The sequence below is a fragment of the Chanodichthys erythropterus genome, chromosome 8, assembly GCF_024489055.1.
Source record: "Chanodichthys erythropterus isolate Z2021 chromosome 8, ASM2448905v1, whole genome shotgun sequence".
Lineage (NCBI taxonomy): Eukaryota > Metazoa > Chordata > Actinopteri > Cypriniformes > Xenocyprididae > Chanodichthys > Chanodichthys erythropterus.
The window spans coordinates 26,974,853-26,990,019 of NC_090228.1; the positions used below are offsets into that span (position 1 = coordinate 26,974,853).

Here is a 15,167-nt window from a genome sequence, read left to right on the forward strand (position 1 = left end):
CACGTCTCCACACACATGGAAAAAGGAGGAGGAGAAACAACAATACGTCTTCCGACGTAACACTCCCACCCATCAAAAGTCAAAACAAGGATTATTTATTTGGTTTTGACACATTTTATACAAGTAAATTAATTTTGATATACCCGGGAAAGAGCATCTGCTAACACATTCTCACTACCCTTCTTGTGGCGTATTTCAAGGTTGAAATTTTGAACCATTAATGCCCACCTCATTAACCTTTGATTTGAATTAGACATTCGCAAAAGAAAGACTAGGGGGTTGTGGTCAGTATATACTACCACTGGTACAGAACTTCCACCAATATAAACTTCAAAATGTTGAAGGGCTAGGAGTAATGCGAGGGCTTCTTTCTCGATTGTACTGTAGTTGTGTTGTGCTCCTGAAAATTTTCTCGAGAAATAACTGATGATCAATTGCTGTTTCACCCTCCTGAATCAACACAGCACCTGCTCCCAAAGCACTTGCGTCCACTTCCAGTTTGAATGGACGGGTGAAATTAGGGGCGGAGAGGACTGGGGCATTGCATAGTCAAGTCAAGTCAAGTCAAATTTATTTATATAGCGCTTTTACAATTGGTAATTGTTTCAAAGCAGCTTTACATATTAGAAGCACAGAAAAAAGGGAAGTGGTTAAAAATAAGCTGTACAAACTGACTCCCAGGGGTGGAAAAAACCCCCTAGGAGAAAAACCCAGCGTGCTAACACTGGGAAAAAAGTCCTAGGAGGGAAAAAACCCCTTGGAAGATATATATAATATATGTAAATGGATATGGAGATCAAAATCTAAATTATACATTTTATTATAGAGATTAAAAATAGATTATATATAAATATATGTAAGCGGATACGGGGATTAAAAATCAGAATTATAGATGCAGCCAGAACTGGATCTGTAGGCCCATTGTCTCCTGGGCTACATTGTAGGCAGGTCCAGACACAGGTTCTCCATCTGATCTGGATACGGCCTGGATCCAGCACCCGGCAAACCTCAGGATAAGCAGAGAGACAGATATTAGCGTAGATGCCATTCTTATTCTGATGTACAGGTATATCTAGTGTTATAGGAAATGTTCTCAGTTCCGGCCGACCTAATTATTGCAGCGTAACAATCCTTTAACGGATTTGAAAAATGTTAATGTATTGATAATGTGTTATGTGTATGCAAGAGCAAAGAGATGTGTTTTTAGTCTAGATTTAAACTGACAGAGTGTGTCTGCTTCCCGAACAATGCTAGGAAGATTGTTCCAGAGTTTAGGTGCTAAATAGGAAAAGGATCTGCCGCCTTCAGTTGATTTTGATATTCTGGGTATTATCAACTGGCCTGAATTCTGAGATCGCAATAGACGTGAAGGACTATAATGCATTAAGAGCTCACTTAGGTACTGGGGAGCTAAACCATTTAGAGCTTTATAAGTAAGTAGCAAGATTTTAAAATCTATACGATGTTTAATAGGGAGCCAATGTAATGTTGACAGAACTGGGCTAATATGGTCATACTTTCTGGTTCTAGTAAGAACTCTAGCTGCCGCATTTTGGACCAACTGTAGTCTGTTTAAAAGCCGAGCAGAACAACCACCCAGTAGAGCGTTACAATAATCTAGTCTTGAGGTCATGAATGCATGAACCAACTGTTCCGCATTTGTCATTGAGAGCATATGTCGTAATTTAGATATATTTTTTAGATGGAAGAATGCGGTTTTACAGATACTAGAAACATGACTTTCAAATGAAAGATTGGTATCAAAGAGCACACCCAGGTTCCTAACTGAGGACGAAGGTTTAATGGAGCACCCGTCAAGTGTTAGAGAGTATTCAAGGTTTTTTAGTGAGGAAGTTTTTGGTCCAAAGATTAGGATATCAGCATAGCAGATCCTTGGCAGCCTTAAATGCTATTTCACAATCTGCATTCCAGCGAAAAACTCTGGATGAACTTAGCAAGTCTGTAAGTGAAGACACAACCGTAGCAAAATTCCTACAGAATCCCCTATAATAGCCAACCATCCCCAAAAAACGACGCAGTTCTCTCTTTGTTTTAGGGACAGGGAACTCCAAAATTGCTGTCACCTTAGCATCGATGGGACGCACATGACCTTGGCCCACTTGTTTACCCAGATATGTGACCGTTGCTTTCCCGAACTCGCATTTAGCCAAGTTAATAGTTAACGAAGCATTTGACAGACGAAGGAACACTTCCCTTAACGAACGTAAATGGGTCTCCCAAGAACTTGAATCAACCACCACATCATCTAAATACGCTTCACAATTTTTCACACCGGACAATACCTGTTGCATCAGGCGCTGAAAGGTGGCTGGAGCGTTCCGCATCCCGAAACCCATAACGGAATATTAGAGAAAATTATCCGGCGTGACGAATGCAGAAATTTCTGATGCACGAGCTGTCAGTGGCACCTGCCAGTAGCCTTTTAACAGGTCTAATTTGGTCACAAAACATGCAGAACCAACATGGTCTATACAATCCTCTATCCGGGGTAAAGGAAATGAGTCGGGTTTGGTTACACTGTTTACCTTTCTGTAGTCAGTGCAGAATCTGAAGGTGCCGTCCGATTTTGGCACTAAGAGACAAGACGAACTCCAAGGGCTTAAACTGGGTGTCGCAAGTCCCTGTTCTAATAAGTAATTTACTTCTTTTCTCATAATTTCTTTTTTCAATGGGTTTGCGCGATATGGATGTTGCTTGATAGGTGTAGCATTCATAACATCAATATCGTGAAAGAGAACATTGGTTTGCGAGAGATTATCTGAGAATAATGAAGGAAACTCATGAATCAGCGACACAATGCTTTTGCGGTGTCCCTCAGAAAGATAATCCAAGTGATTTTCAATGTTCAGCAAAAGCTCTGAATTTGACAACCATGCACATAACATGGTTTCGACGCAAACACCTAAATCATCATCTTCACAGGTGATGGAGGGCAATTTTGTCACAGCAGCCACAGGTACAGAGTCCGTGTTTATCTCTGCTCTTTTCACATATGGCTTGAGCATATTTACGTGACAGACACGAGTCTTGCGCTTACGTTCTGGGGTGCGAATAACATAGTTTGTCTTACTCAATTTAGCATCGACTACGTATGGCCCTGAAAATCTTGCCTGCAGCGGAGAACCAGGAATTGGGAGCAGAACAAGAACAGTGTCACCAGGCTGAAAGCTTCTATATACACTCTGTGCGTCATAAGTACTTTTCATTTTGCTTTGAGCTACAGTCAGATTTTTCCTAGCGATTTCACCTACACGATGTAATCGCTCACGAACCCGACTCACGTATTCAAGCTCGAATACTTGAAATGAATTTTCTTCCAGTATTTTCTCTTTTAACAATTTTAGCGGTCCACACACAGTATGACCGAACACCAAGTCAGCGGGACAAAAACCTAGCGACTCCTGCACAGTCTCACGAATAGCGAACATAAGCATCGGTAATCCCTCATCCCAGTCTCGACCCGTTTCCACACAAAACGCGCGCAGCATGGTTTTGAGAGTTTGGTGGAAACGTTCGAGAGCGCCCTGCGTCTCAGGATGATAGGGGCTGGACAATTGATGCTTAACTGCAAGTTCCCTAAGAACCTGTGAGAACAGTGTTGATGTGAAATTGGAACCTTGGTCCGTTTGGATAATTTTTGGCAAACCAAAAACTGAGCAAAATTTGATCAACTCCTTTACCACAGCTTTAGCTTTAATGTTGCGCATAGGAATGGCTTCGGGAAAACTCGTAGCCGCACACATAAGGGTTACAATGTATTGATGCCCAGACTTGGATTTCGGCAATGGGCCTACACAGTCGATAATGATACGTTCGAACGGTTCTCCCATTACAGGTATCGGATGCAGCGGCGCAGGAGGTATCATCTGGTTAGGTTTCCCCACCATCTGACAAACATGGCAAGAACGGCAGTAGTTAGACACGTCAGATTTTAAACCTGGCCAGAAAAAATGACGTAACACTCGCTCATACGTTTTCCTGATTCCTAAATGTCCTGAAAGAACGTTATCATGCGCCAGCTCCATTATCTGATTACGGTAACCCTTTGGAACTACGATCTGACACACACTATCCTCAACTTCCCATCTACGCATTAGAATTTCTTTGTCCCAGAAGTATGTTACCTTAGAGTCACAGTTTTGATTATCCGTTGCAGCAGCAATACAACCTGACAGCGTCGGATCGGCGTTCTGCGCGGCTGCAAGCTGCTTGCGACCAATCTGCAAAGGAATTTCAAGAAGAAAGGCACACTTTTCTGGTTCAGGCAACAATTCGCTCACATCAGGTGCAACCATAAATTAATCTGACAAGTTCACCACATCCTTAAACTTACGAGCTTGTGCTCGCGTTATCACACATGCAGGAAAGACATCCTTAAATTCATGAGGTACATCACTAACTTCGCCTGGGTTTTCCACTACAATTGGCTGGGAAAACACTTGACCGCCAGCCAGGTCATTTCCTAAGATAAACTCAACTCCATCCACCGGGAGTTGTGTACACACAGCAACATTCACATACCCAGTTACCAAGTCTGACCTCAGAAAAAGTCTGTGTAGAGGAACTTTTATACATTCAGCACCCACGCCGCGGAGTAAAATGTCAGTACCAGTATAAGTCTCTGGGGCCAGCCTTAGCACATCACTTACAATGAGTGATTGGGCTGCTCCGGTGTCTCGTAACATAGAGATGTGTATAGCATCGTCCTCACTATTTGATGCTACACATCCATGGAACATAAACGGTTCATAACCAGACGAGGGAGAAATGGGTGAAACAGAATTTACAAAACCTACAGTTTTAGGCTTGCTTGACAGATTCTTCTTTTTCCAAGCTTCGCAATCAGCGATCAGATGACCCCCATCCAGGAAGTAGAAACAGACTCGCCCATCACTAGGTCGACTTTTTGCAAATCTGCCCCCTCCAAACGGCCCACCACCTCGGCTATACCTGGCATTAACATCTCGACCTCCCCTCCCATGCATTTCAGCACCATGGACAGCTACTTTGTCAAACCTCCCCAGTGAAGAAAAAACAGTTCGGTGGGTCAAAACGAACTCATCAGCAAGTACGGCGGCGGCTGAGAGAGACGTCACTTTCTGCTCATTCAAATATACCACCAAGTTTTCATGAGCACAACCTTTAAAATCCTCCAACAAAATTAATTCTCTCAAGTCATCAACAGTATTTACCTTACTTACCATACACCGTTTGTCAAAAAGGGTTTGTTTTTCCCTTGCAAACTCCACAAATGTTTGTCTGTCAGTTTTCTTTAAGGCCCTAAATCTTTGTCTATAGGCTTCTGGCACTAACTCGTAAGCACGCAGAACAGTTGCCTTGATCACATCATAGTCCAGACTTTTCTCTATTGGTAATGCTGAACATACCTCTTGGGCTTTCCCAGCCAGCTTGCATTGCAATAGCAGAGCCCACATCTCTTTAGGCCATTGCAATGTAGCGGCGACACGCTCAAAAGTCGTGAAGTACGAATCGACCTCAGCTTCACGAAAAGGGGGTACCAAATTAATATGCTTACTCACATCAAATAAGGGAGAACTACTCACATCTGGAACTGGAGCGGGACCAAGAGAACCTGGCGCAGGGCCGGAAGGCAGTTGAGCGAACGAGGGAAAAGCAGGTGAACCCCCCGGTGAGCTCACAGTCGGTTGAGGCCGACCGCGAACCCCACGAAGTCGCGCATCCTTTTCCATTTCCAGCTCTAGTTCTCTCAGCCGGAGCTTCTTAGTCTCTTTCTCTTCCATCTTTACTCTTAGCTCCAGTTCTTTTAGTTTTAACGTAATCAGTGGATCGGTGACTGACGTTGCTGCTACCAATGGGGTACTTTGCGGCACAAAAAACGGATCGCTGGGGCGTACAGGAGAAAGAAAAACAGGAGAGGGCTTCTCCTCGGCCTCCGCCAGCGCAGCAGCTCCCTCCTGCACATTTCCTAACCCTGACTCCTCAGGTAAAATTTGTTGCTGCACCAATTCGTTATACAATAACGTTTTAACCGCTTGCTTGGATGCATAGCGAGGAATTTCTATTTTAAAGAAATCAGCAATTTTAAAGAGATCATCCTTCCTACAGCGATCAAACTGTTCTGTGCTTGGAGCTAGCGTAAACGCAGTCAAATCAAATTCCATATTCCCACTTACTCTCTCCCACACCAAAAAGAAAACAGCCAGACAAAGAATAAAATTCAATGACTTACCCCACATGTAGCCACAAGAAGGGTTGCGGATGATTTCCCTTTCAACGCAAGCAAATGAAAATCCAGTTTGTTATTTGTAAAGAGCAGACGAGCCCCCAATTATGTTACGACCCTGGTCTAGGTCAAGAAAGCAACATAAATAAAAATGTCCTGCACAAATCAGTTTCAACAATTTCTTATTGTTTTTTTTTTATTTTTCTATTTCATCACAGAATCAAGAAAATAAATGAAGCATTTATTCAGGGCTGGGCAAAGGCCAAAACAATAAACAAAACGACCACTAACTAACCCGTATTATTCCTGGCTAAACCCTGTAAAAAAAAGAAAAGAAAAATACAGTGGTCCTTACCTAGCTTCCTAGCTAATTCAACACAGGAGAAAACGAATGTATCAAAAAGAAAACGGTGCCCCAACCCCTACCGCTTCAGTATCAAAGAAAAGATTATATGTACAATATTTACAAAGAGTGGCAACACACTGCCCCAATAAAGAAACGAAAAAAAAAGAGAAGAATTATAATCAAATGAAAAAAAAACAATGTAGTCAAGTATCAAAATGAAAATGCTTTACTTGAATGAATAGAATTGGTGACAACTTAAAACAATGTACAGATCTAGATCTCACAAGTCAACTATGTCAAAACAACACCAGTAGCCAACGCCAACACCAATCTCCCTTCTGCCACGTCCACATCCCGGCGCTTTTTCAAAAGAACGTTCCCCACAAGTCCACCAGTCCGTCTCGCACTACGTTCAATCAAGGCGGAGCTACCTGAGAGCGAGAGAGAGAGAGTGAGTGAGAGAGAGAGAGAGAGAGAGAGAGAGAGATGCGCAAGCACGTCTCCACACACATGGAAAAAGGAGGAGGAGAAACAACAATACGTCTTCCGACGTAACAGTAGGAAATTAGCTAGATGAAATGTGGAGGATGTAAGATGATTGACAGGCCAGTTTATGGTGACTGGATGCGACAGAGAGCAAAGACGCATTTGTATGACGTGATAGTATGTCCCAAAGCTTGTCTACTCTTTTGCTACACACTCAAAAGTAAGTACTTTCTGTTCACTGAAAGAGTACATACTTTTGACTAAAAGTAATCCACCATTTTGTCCGACAAAGCAGATAGGAATTAGAGTTAAACGTGAAAAATTGTGTATATTGACATCTTTCCACGTTTGAAACAACATTGATTCTCATGTTCATTCATATTTATTTGATGCTATAAATGGACTCGTAGTAAGAGATGATCGGTTTACGAGCCTCTTGAGCTGAGGCGCTACAGCATCTGTCACGACCATGGTCACGACACATTAAAGAGCAACAAAACGTTTTTTATTGTTTGAGTTTCTTAAAAAAAACTACACAGTTTTAAAGCTGGGACTTTGTTAAATATCATAAGTAAGCTGCTCTGTCTTATCTGTCGACGTGTTGTCAGTCAGTGTCCTCTTTGCTCCGTGATGCATTTATCACTGTGTGGCATCACAGCGCCACGGCTTGACAGACAAAGCAACAGTAACTAAGGGGGGCGGGTCTTTGCGAAGGGTCAGTTCGGCTAGGAATACATCCGTGCTAAAATATCAAGGTGAAAGTCATCATAACTTGCGTAGAATAGATCCAGCTCCCAACCCCACATTCAGAATAGATTAACGGCGATATTTTTTTATCGCCCGATAAGAGTCTCACGTTAACGCAGCATGTTAACGCCGTTAACGGCCCACCACTAGTGTAAACACACGCTTTTATATGAGGTCCTAGAAAATCTAAAGAATTTGTGGGACCTGCATGATTTTTCTTAAGAACATTGAGCAGTTTAACTTCTCAGGACAAACAAGGAACTCATGAACAACCATCACAAAACAAAAACGTCATGCACCATCCAGGTAATGACAACACAGTATTAAGAATCAAGCTTAAAGAATAGCAATTTTTCCAATACAGATTGTTTTACAGCAAATAGGAGAAATAGGAGAAGGAACTGCCGCCCGCTGTTGATTTTGATATTCTAGGTATTATCAGCTGGCCTGAATTCTGAGATCACAATAAACATGAAGGACTATAATGCATTAGATACTCACTTAGATACTGGGGAGCTAAACCATTTAGTGCTTTGTAAGTAATTAGCAAGATTTTAAAATCTATACAATGTTTAACAGGAAGCCAATGCAGTGATGACAGAACTGGGCTAATATGGTCATACTTCCTAGTTCTAGTTAGAACTCTAGCTGCTACGTTTTGGACCAGCTGGGGTTTGTTTATCAAGTGAGCAGGGCAACCACCCAGTAGAGCGTTACAGTAATCTAGTAATCTAGAAGTAATCCATTAGAAGTCAAATGTTAAATCTGGCCCACATGCGAGGGCAATTGTATCAACACATGTAATACTTTCATATAAATACCAAGCACCACAATAAACTCCAGAGATTATGGATACAGTTAAAAATATTTAATATCCACTACATCTATATTGCCCAGAACAGTTAATTAACTCTCCTTGCTATTTTCCTTGGTCTGAAATGGATCCCTAGATTGAGAGGCAAAAACAAATTATTGGAAAAAATTATCTATGTCCTTACTAAGCTGGACACTATTTTGATGGTGTCAGGGGCAATTGTAACGCAGTGTTGCATGCACCTACATGTTGAAGGGGTCCACTGAAGGTGTGTCGAAGAACCCAAGTGCAGTCTATTAAAAGAAAGTAGCCAAGCACAGTCCAAAGCAGGCATGGCATGACATCATACCTGTTTTACGCACGTCACTCAAACACAGAACCAGGAAAAATGAAACATGAGTTCAGAGAAACTGAAGTGTAGTTGATCTGTTGTGTGTTTGTGTCTCTGTATTCATGCAGTAAAATGGCAGAAGGCAGAATTTCAGTGGATCAGAATGAGTTCCTGTGTCCAGTGTGTCTGGATCTCCTGAAGGATCCAGTGGCCATTCCCTGTGGACACAGTTACTGTAAGAGCTGTATTACAGACTGCTGGGATCAGGAGGATCAGAAGAGAGTCTACAGCTGCCCTCAGTGCAGACAGACCTTCAGTCCAAGACCTGCTTTATATAAAAGCACCATGCTGGCTGAAGTGGTGAAGAAACTGAAGAAGAGAAAACTTCCTGCTGACTGTTACACTGGAGCCGAAGATGTGCAGTGTGACGTCTGTACTGGAAGAAAACACAAAGCCGTCAAGTCCTGTCTGGTGTGTCTTGAGTCTTACTGCCAGAATCACCTTGAACAACATGAGAGTTTGTTAAAAAGAAATAGACACAATCTGACTGACGCCACTGGACGACTGCAGGAGATGATCTGCCTGAAACACAACAAGATCCTTGAGGTTTTCTGCCGCACTGATCAGAAGGTTATATGTGTGCTGTGTCCGATGGATGAACATAAAAACCACATTACTGTATCAGCTGCAGCAGAGAGGACAAAAAAACAGGTATGAACTTAAAGAGGTCCCATTATGATCATTTACAGGTTCAAAAAATGAACAATCATCATTTACTCATGTTATTCAAACTGGTATGTATTTCTTTTCTTTATTTCTTTTATTGAAGAACACTAAACAAGGTATTATAGGGGAATGTCTCATCTGTCTATATGTTGAAAGTCTATAGGACCCAAAAGTTTCAATCCTCAAAAAGGTCATAAGTTAGCATAAAAGAAACCCCTACAACTCCAAAGGGTAATCTAAAGGGTGTTTCTCAAACGGAAGGCTGCATCTTACTGAGACCGCGTCCTTCTTAGTCCAGTCCTTCTGAGGCTTGTAGACTAGTGTTCTCCTCAGCAATTAAACACTAGAATGAGACCGTCTGGTAAGTGTGCATAAATGTTTCATGAAAATACTATTAACTTATTTTTAGGAAACTACTTTGTATTACAATTCTTCATATTAATGCAAACCAGTGAAGGACATCTGTCTGTGGTCTCCCAGTGGCTTACATTATTGGCAATTTAGTGTCAAGTGAATAATTTATAGCAAATGTAGCGCCTCTCTAGCATGCTTGACTATAATGAGAGGCGGCTATCCTGAGTTCTTTAAATATCTATCAAATAAGTGAGTGTTTCACTAATAAACTTATCAATGTTTAACTTGTATGGGTGAGTGTAATTTAAAACATATTAAATTAAATACTTTTCCCCTTTAAATCACTATTTAAGCACTAATATTTACCTAATATAAGCACTAATATTTTAATATTTTAACAGGTAATGAATTGTCTTGGAATTACCTTTATCCTATAAACACTTTTACAGTTAAAACAAATGTTACTCTTTTTATTAATTAACGTAAAATATCAAAAGAGACAGTAACCACAATAGTTTTATATAAAAAAAAATATACCAGATTTACTTAGAAAAGGAAGGTCAGAAATTAAATATGTCTGTCAAACTCACTTTTCAGATCACAAATGCATTCAAATTCACATTTAACACAAAAGGGCCCAAGAAAATAAAATAGCCGGCAAAACCCTAGCTTAATGTGAAATACCCTTCAAATGTTCAAATGATGCAGGGTACGTTGTAGCCTTAAACCAAATGGCTGCTTCACCACACAGGCCAAACAAAAAATGGTACCTTTACTCAATGAGAATGTAACCTCACGCGCACAGGATCAAAGGCGTCAGCAGCAGAAGACAAGACGAGAGGATTCGCGCCGAAGAGAAGGCGGTTGAAGAGAAGATTCCCATGTTGAAGAGAAGATTCCCATGCAAAGTCCACCACTCGATAACGCTATCCGGCTCCGTCAGGGTCTTTGATCATCGTCGGTCTTACATTTTCACACAGGCTTAACTAATCGAGGTCGCTAGCTGCTACCTTGTTAGCCAAGTCAATGCAAAACACTAGTCACTAAATCAGTGGCTAACTTAAACTTACATCTGTCTAACTGTTATGAGTTTACCACTCACACAGACAGAATTATCACCATTAAAGTCTTGTATAAGAGTCGTTGTTGAACACTTTTCTTATCTAGGTGCATTACATTAACAGCAACCGTATTTTTCTCTCCCGAACCACCAGCGTTCGTCTCTTACTTCCTTGTACTTTGACCCCGACTGTGATTGGCTCATACACAAAACTTTCAGAAATAAAATAATTCCCAAAACATTTGTGTAACTCTTTCTTCCTATTCTTACAGGCATCTTTAAAGCATTTTCACATATATTATTACCCAACAAATATTTAACATTTTAAATGCTGTATACAGTAAACCATGAACATCACTCAAAAGACATTTCTCTCATTGAGCAAAATCATAACTTCTTTGCTGGTCAATGAATCATAACCTTTTTTTTAACCTTAAATTCTATTTATTAAACTATGAAATTATTTATTCAAACTTGTATATCTTATACTAAAGAATATATTTCAACCGGGTTACACCCTCCCTCTTTTAAATGTCTGTGTGTCCTCATCAGACACTAATAAACTAACAAAGGAGTCCTAAGGGCATAATAACTAATGTATATAGTGTTTTCCTATTTTAATGACTATCCCTCTGTGTACTATGGTCAAAGGCTCATCTCTTGATCTACCAGGCTCATCATAGGTAAGTCTAGTAGTTGGCTTGACAGTTCTCTTAGGTCTAGACTCAGAGCTGGGCTGTCTTCTATCTTCCTGGACCTCAGATACTTCCTCTTCGGACTCTGATCCAGCTCCACTAGTCTCTTCCAGAGCTACTTCTGGATTACACTCCTCATCCTCAGGTTCCAGTTCAGAGTTGTGATCAACCTCTTCTGGGTCTGAATCATTTTCATGAACATGTTCAGCTTTAGGGTCATCTTCCAAATCAATTACTGGCCTGGCAGTATTTAACACCCTTGGGACAGGCTCTCTCCAAGTGACACAGTGAGGGACATAATACTCCATGTCAGAGGACGAATCAGAAAACTCCTGTAACTCTCGAGTCTCTGATCTTGAGTCCCTTTGACTTCTCTTACGAGTGTCTGCTCTGGTCTTGGGTTTCGCAGGTGGATCAGCATCCTGTTCAGCGCGTGGCATTCTCACCAGCTGTCCAATCGGAAGAAGGTGATCCCTGTGTATAGTCTTTGTCCCTAGCCTTCCATCTTCCCGTTTGATCTTGAACACAGGTAGGTTTGGCATCTTTCCAACGACAACATACGGATCAGGACTCCACTTGCTTTCCAGTTTGTGCTTGCCTCTCAGGCCTAGATTCCGGAGCAGTACTCTGTCGCAGATCTCTATGGACTGAAAGGTAACTCGACGATCATACAACCTTTTGTTTCTCTGATGCCGTTTGTCTGCAGCATCAGAGGCTAACTTGTAGGCTTGCTTCAAATCTTCCTTCAGCTTTGTGACATATCGGGTGTGAGACGCCTCTTCTATGCCATCAGGGGACGTTACAAAGCACAAGTCAACAGGAAGTCTTGCCTCCCTGCCAAACATAAGATGGTAAGGAGAGAACCCCGTGGCATCACACTTGGTGCTGTTGTACACGTGGACCAAGTGAGGAACATGTTGACTCCACGTGCGCTTCTTCTCCCGGCCTAATGTACTTAGCATAGAGAGCAGAGTTTGGTTGAACCTTTCTGGCTGCGGGTCTCCTTGCGGATGATACGGTGTGGTCCGTGACTTGCGTATCCCCATCAAGGTCAACAGTTCTCGGATCAAACGGCTCTCAAAATCTCTTCCTTGATCCGAATGGATCCTTGAAGGCAGTCCATAGTGTATGAAATATTTCTCAATGAGAACCTTTGCCACAACATGGGCCTTCTGGCTTTAGTTGGGAAAGCCTGAGCGTATCTCGTGAAATGATCTGTGACCACTAGCACGTTACTTTTGCCTTTGGAGTCAGGCTCCATGGACAGAAAGTCCATGCATACTAAATCCATAGGCCCATGGCTTACAATCTGGTGCAACGGAGCAGCTCTCTGTATAGGAGTCTTGTGAGTGACACACTCACCACAGTTCTTGATGTACTCTTCCACTTGAATCGACATCCTAGGCCAAAAGAATCTACTTCTGAGCAGGTCAACAGTTCTTTCCTGTCCAAGATGCCCCAGGTCATCATGCATTGCCTTCATAACCATCTCCCGGAACTCTCTCGGCAGGAGGAGTTGACTGATCACCTCTCCGGATGGTCTCTTGCTATACCAGTACAGTAACCCATCTTTCATTGCCAGCTTCCCAGCTTCCCTTTTCAATCTGGACAACTCAGGACTCATAGTCCCTTCCTCTTGCCAGCGCCCATGCTTGATGGCTTGGATGGCCGGTCCAATGGCTTCATCCTCTTCCTAAGCCTTCCTGAGATTCAGTTTGGACATGAGTTCCAGAGACTTTAACTCCATATGTGTGGGACATGCATACAGGTCAGGAACACAGTGGGGAGATGCTCCCAGCTGAGCAGCACAGACCGGCGTACTGGGCGCAGACTCTGAGAGACAGATTCGCTGGCAGATGGTTTTCACTCCGGACTGAGGTATAGTCACCCAGCCATTGTCATCCTCCTCTGGCATGTTCCTTGACAACAGGTCGGCATCAATGTTCTGTCGGCCTGGGCGATACTGCACATCAAACTCGTACGTTGATAGGGCAGCTAGCCAACGATGCCCCACCGCATTGAGCTTGGCTGTGGACAGCACGTACGTAAGCGGGTTGTTGTCAGTACGTACGGTGAATCTCGCCCCATACAAATAGTCGTGGAATTTGTCGACTACTGCCCTCTTGAGTGACAAGAATTCCAGCTGATGTATGGGGTAGTTTCTCTCTGCAGAGCTGATTTTTCTGCTTGCAAAGGCAACTGGTCTCAGGCCTTCAGGATGTTCTTGGTAAAGAACAGCACCAAGCCCCTTCAAGCTGGCATCCACATGCAGGATGTATGGATGTTGTGGATTGGCAAATGCCAATACAGGCGCATGTGTCAGACAGTGAATTATGTGGTGAAACGCATCTGTACAGGATTGGTCCCATCTTTCCCCGAACGGCTCCGATTCTTTCAAGTAGACTTTGTTCACATCTTGGGCATACTTCTTTCTCATCTGAGTTGGAGCATATCCTTTTGTGAGTTCAGTCAGTGGTCTAAAAATTTCAGAATAATTCTGAATGAATCGGCGATAATTACCGCAAAATCCTAGGAAAGATTGTAACGTCTTCAGGTTTGTTGGCATGGGCCATGTAGCGACGGCCTCAATCTTGCTAGGATCTGGAGCAACTCCATCTGCAGACACGATGTGCCCCAGGTACTTGACCCTTGGCAGACAGATCTGGCACTTGTCCACTGAGAGTTTTAGACCAACTTCCCCAAGACGATCTAAGACCTTGAGCAGTCTTTCTTTGTGTTCCTCGAGAGTTTTTCCAAACACTATCACATCGTCCAGGTACACCAGCACTTGTAAGAGGTTCATGTCACCGACAGCCTTTTCCATTAACCTTTGAAAGGTTGCTGGTGCCCCAGTAATGCCTTGAGGCATTCGCTCAAACTGAAAAAATCCTAACGGGCAAATGAATGCCGTGTTCTCTTTGTCCTCTTCGGACATAGCTATCTGGTAGTAGCCTGAGCGCAAATCCAGAACAGAGAACCACTGACTCCCTGTTAGTGCATTCAGTGCATCTTCAATGCATGGTGTTGTGTACTGGTCAGGTATGGTGCGGCTATTCAACAGTCGGTAATCTATACACATCCTAATAGCCCCAGTCTTTTTTCTAACTACAACTATTGGGGATGCATAGGGGCTTTGCGACTCTGCTATGATCCCTGCCTGCAGCAGTTCTTGTAAATGCTTTCTCACATCTTCAATATCTGCAGGGGCTAGCCGGCGTGATCGTTGACGGAAAGGCCGGGAATCAGAAAGACGGATTCTGTGCTCTACTCCTCTTGCTAATCCCACGTCCCACTCGTGCATTGAGAATACATGAGACTTCTGAGCCAGTTTCTTACGTAATCTGTTCTTCCATTGTTCTGAGATAGGAGAGTCCCCAAAGTT

At 42.6% G+C, this 15,167-nt stretch overlaps 1 protein-coding gene across 3 annotated transcripts in view; it reads left to right on the top strand.

Moving 5' to 3' along the window:
* Positions 1 to 15,167, top strand: part of LOC137024660 (tripartite motif-containing protein 16-like) — a 43,598-nt gene that overhangs the window by 13,607 nt on the left and 14,824 nt on the right. For all 3 annotated transcript variants that reach the window (XM_067392455.1, XM_067392456.1, XM_067392457.1), the window contains one exon: positions 9,079 to 9,661. In XM_067392455.1, the coding sequence (XP_067248556.1) occupies positions 9,079 to 9,661 (583 nt within the window). The remainder of the gene's footprint in view (positions 1 to 9,078; positions 9,662 to 15,167) is intronic.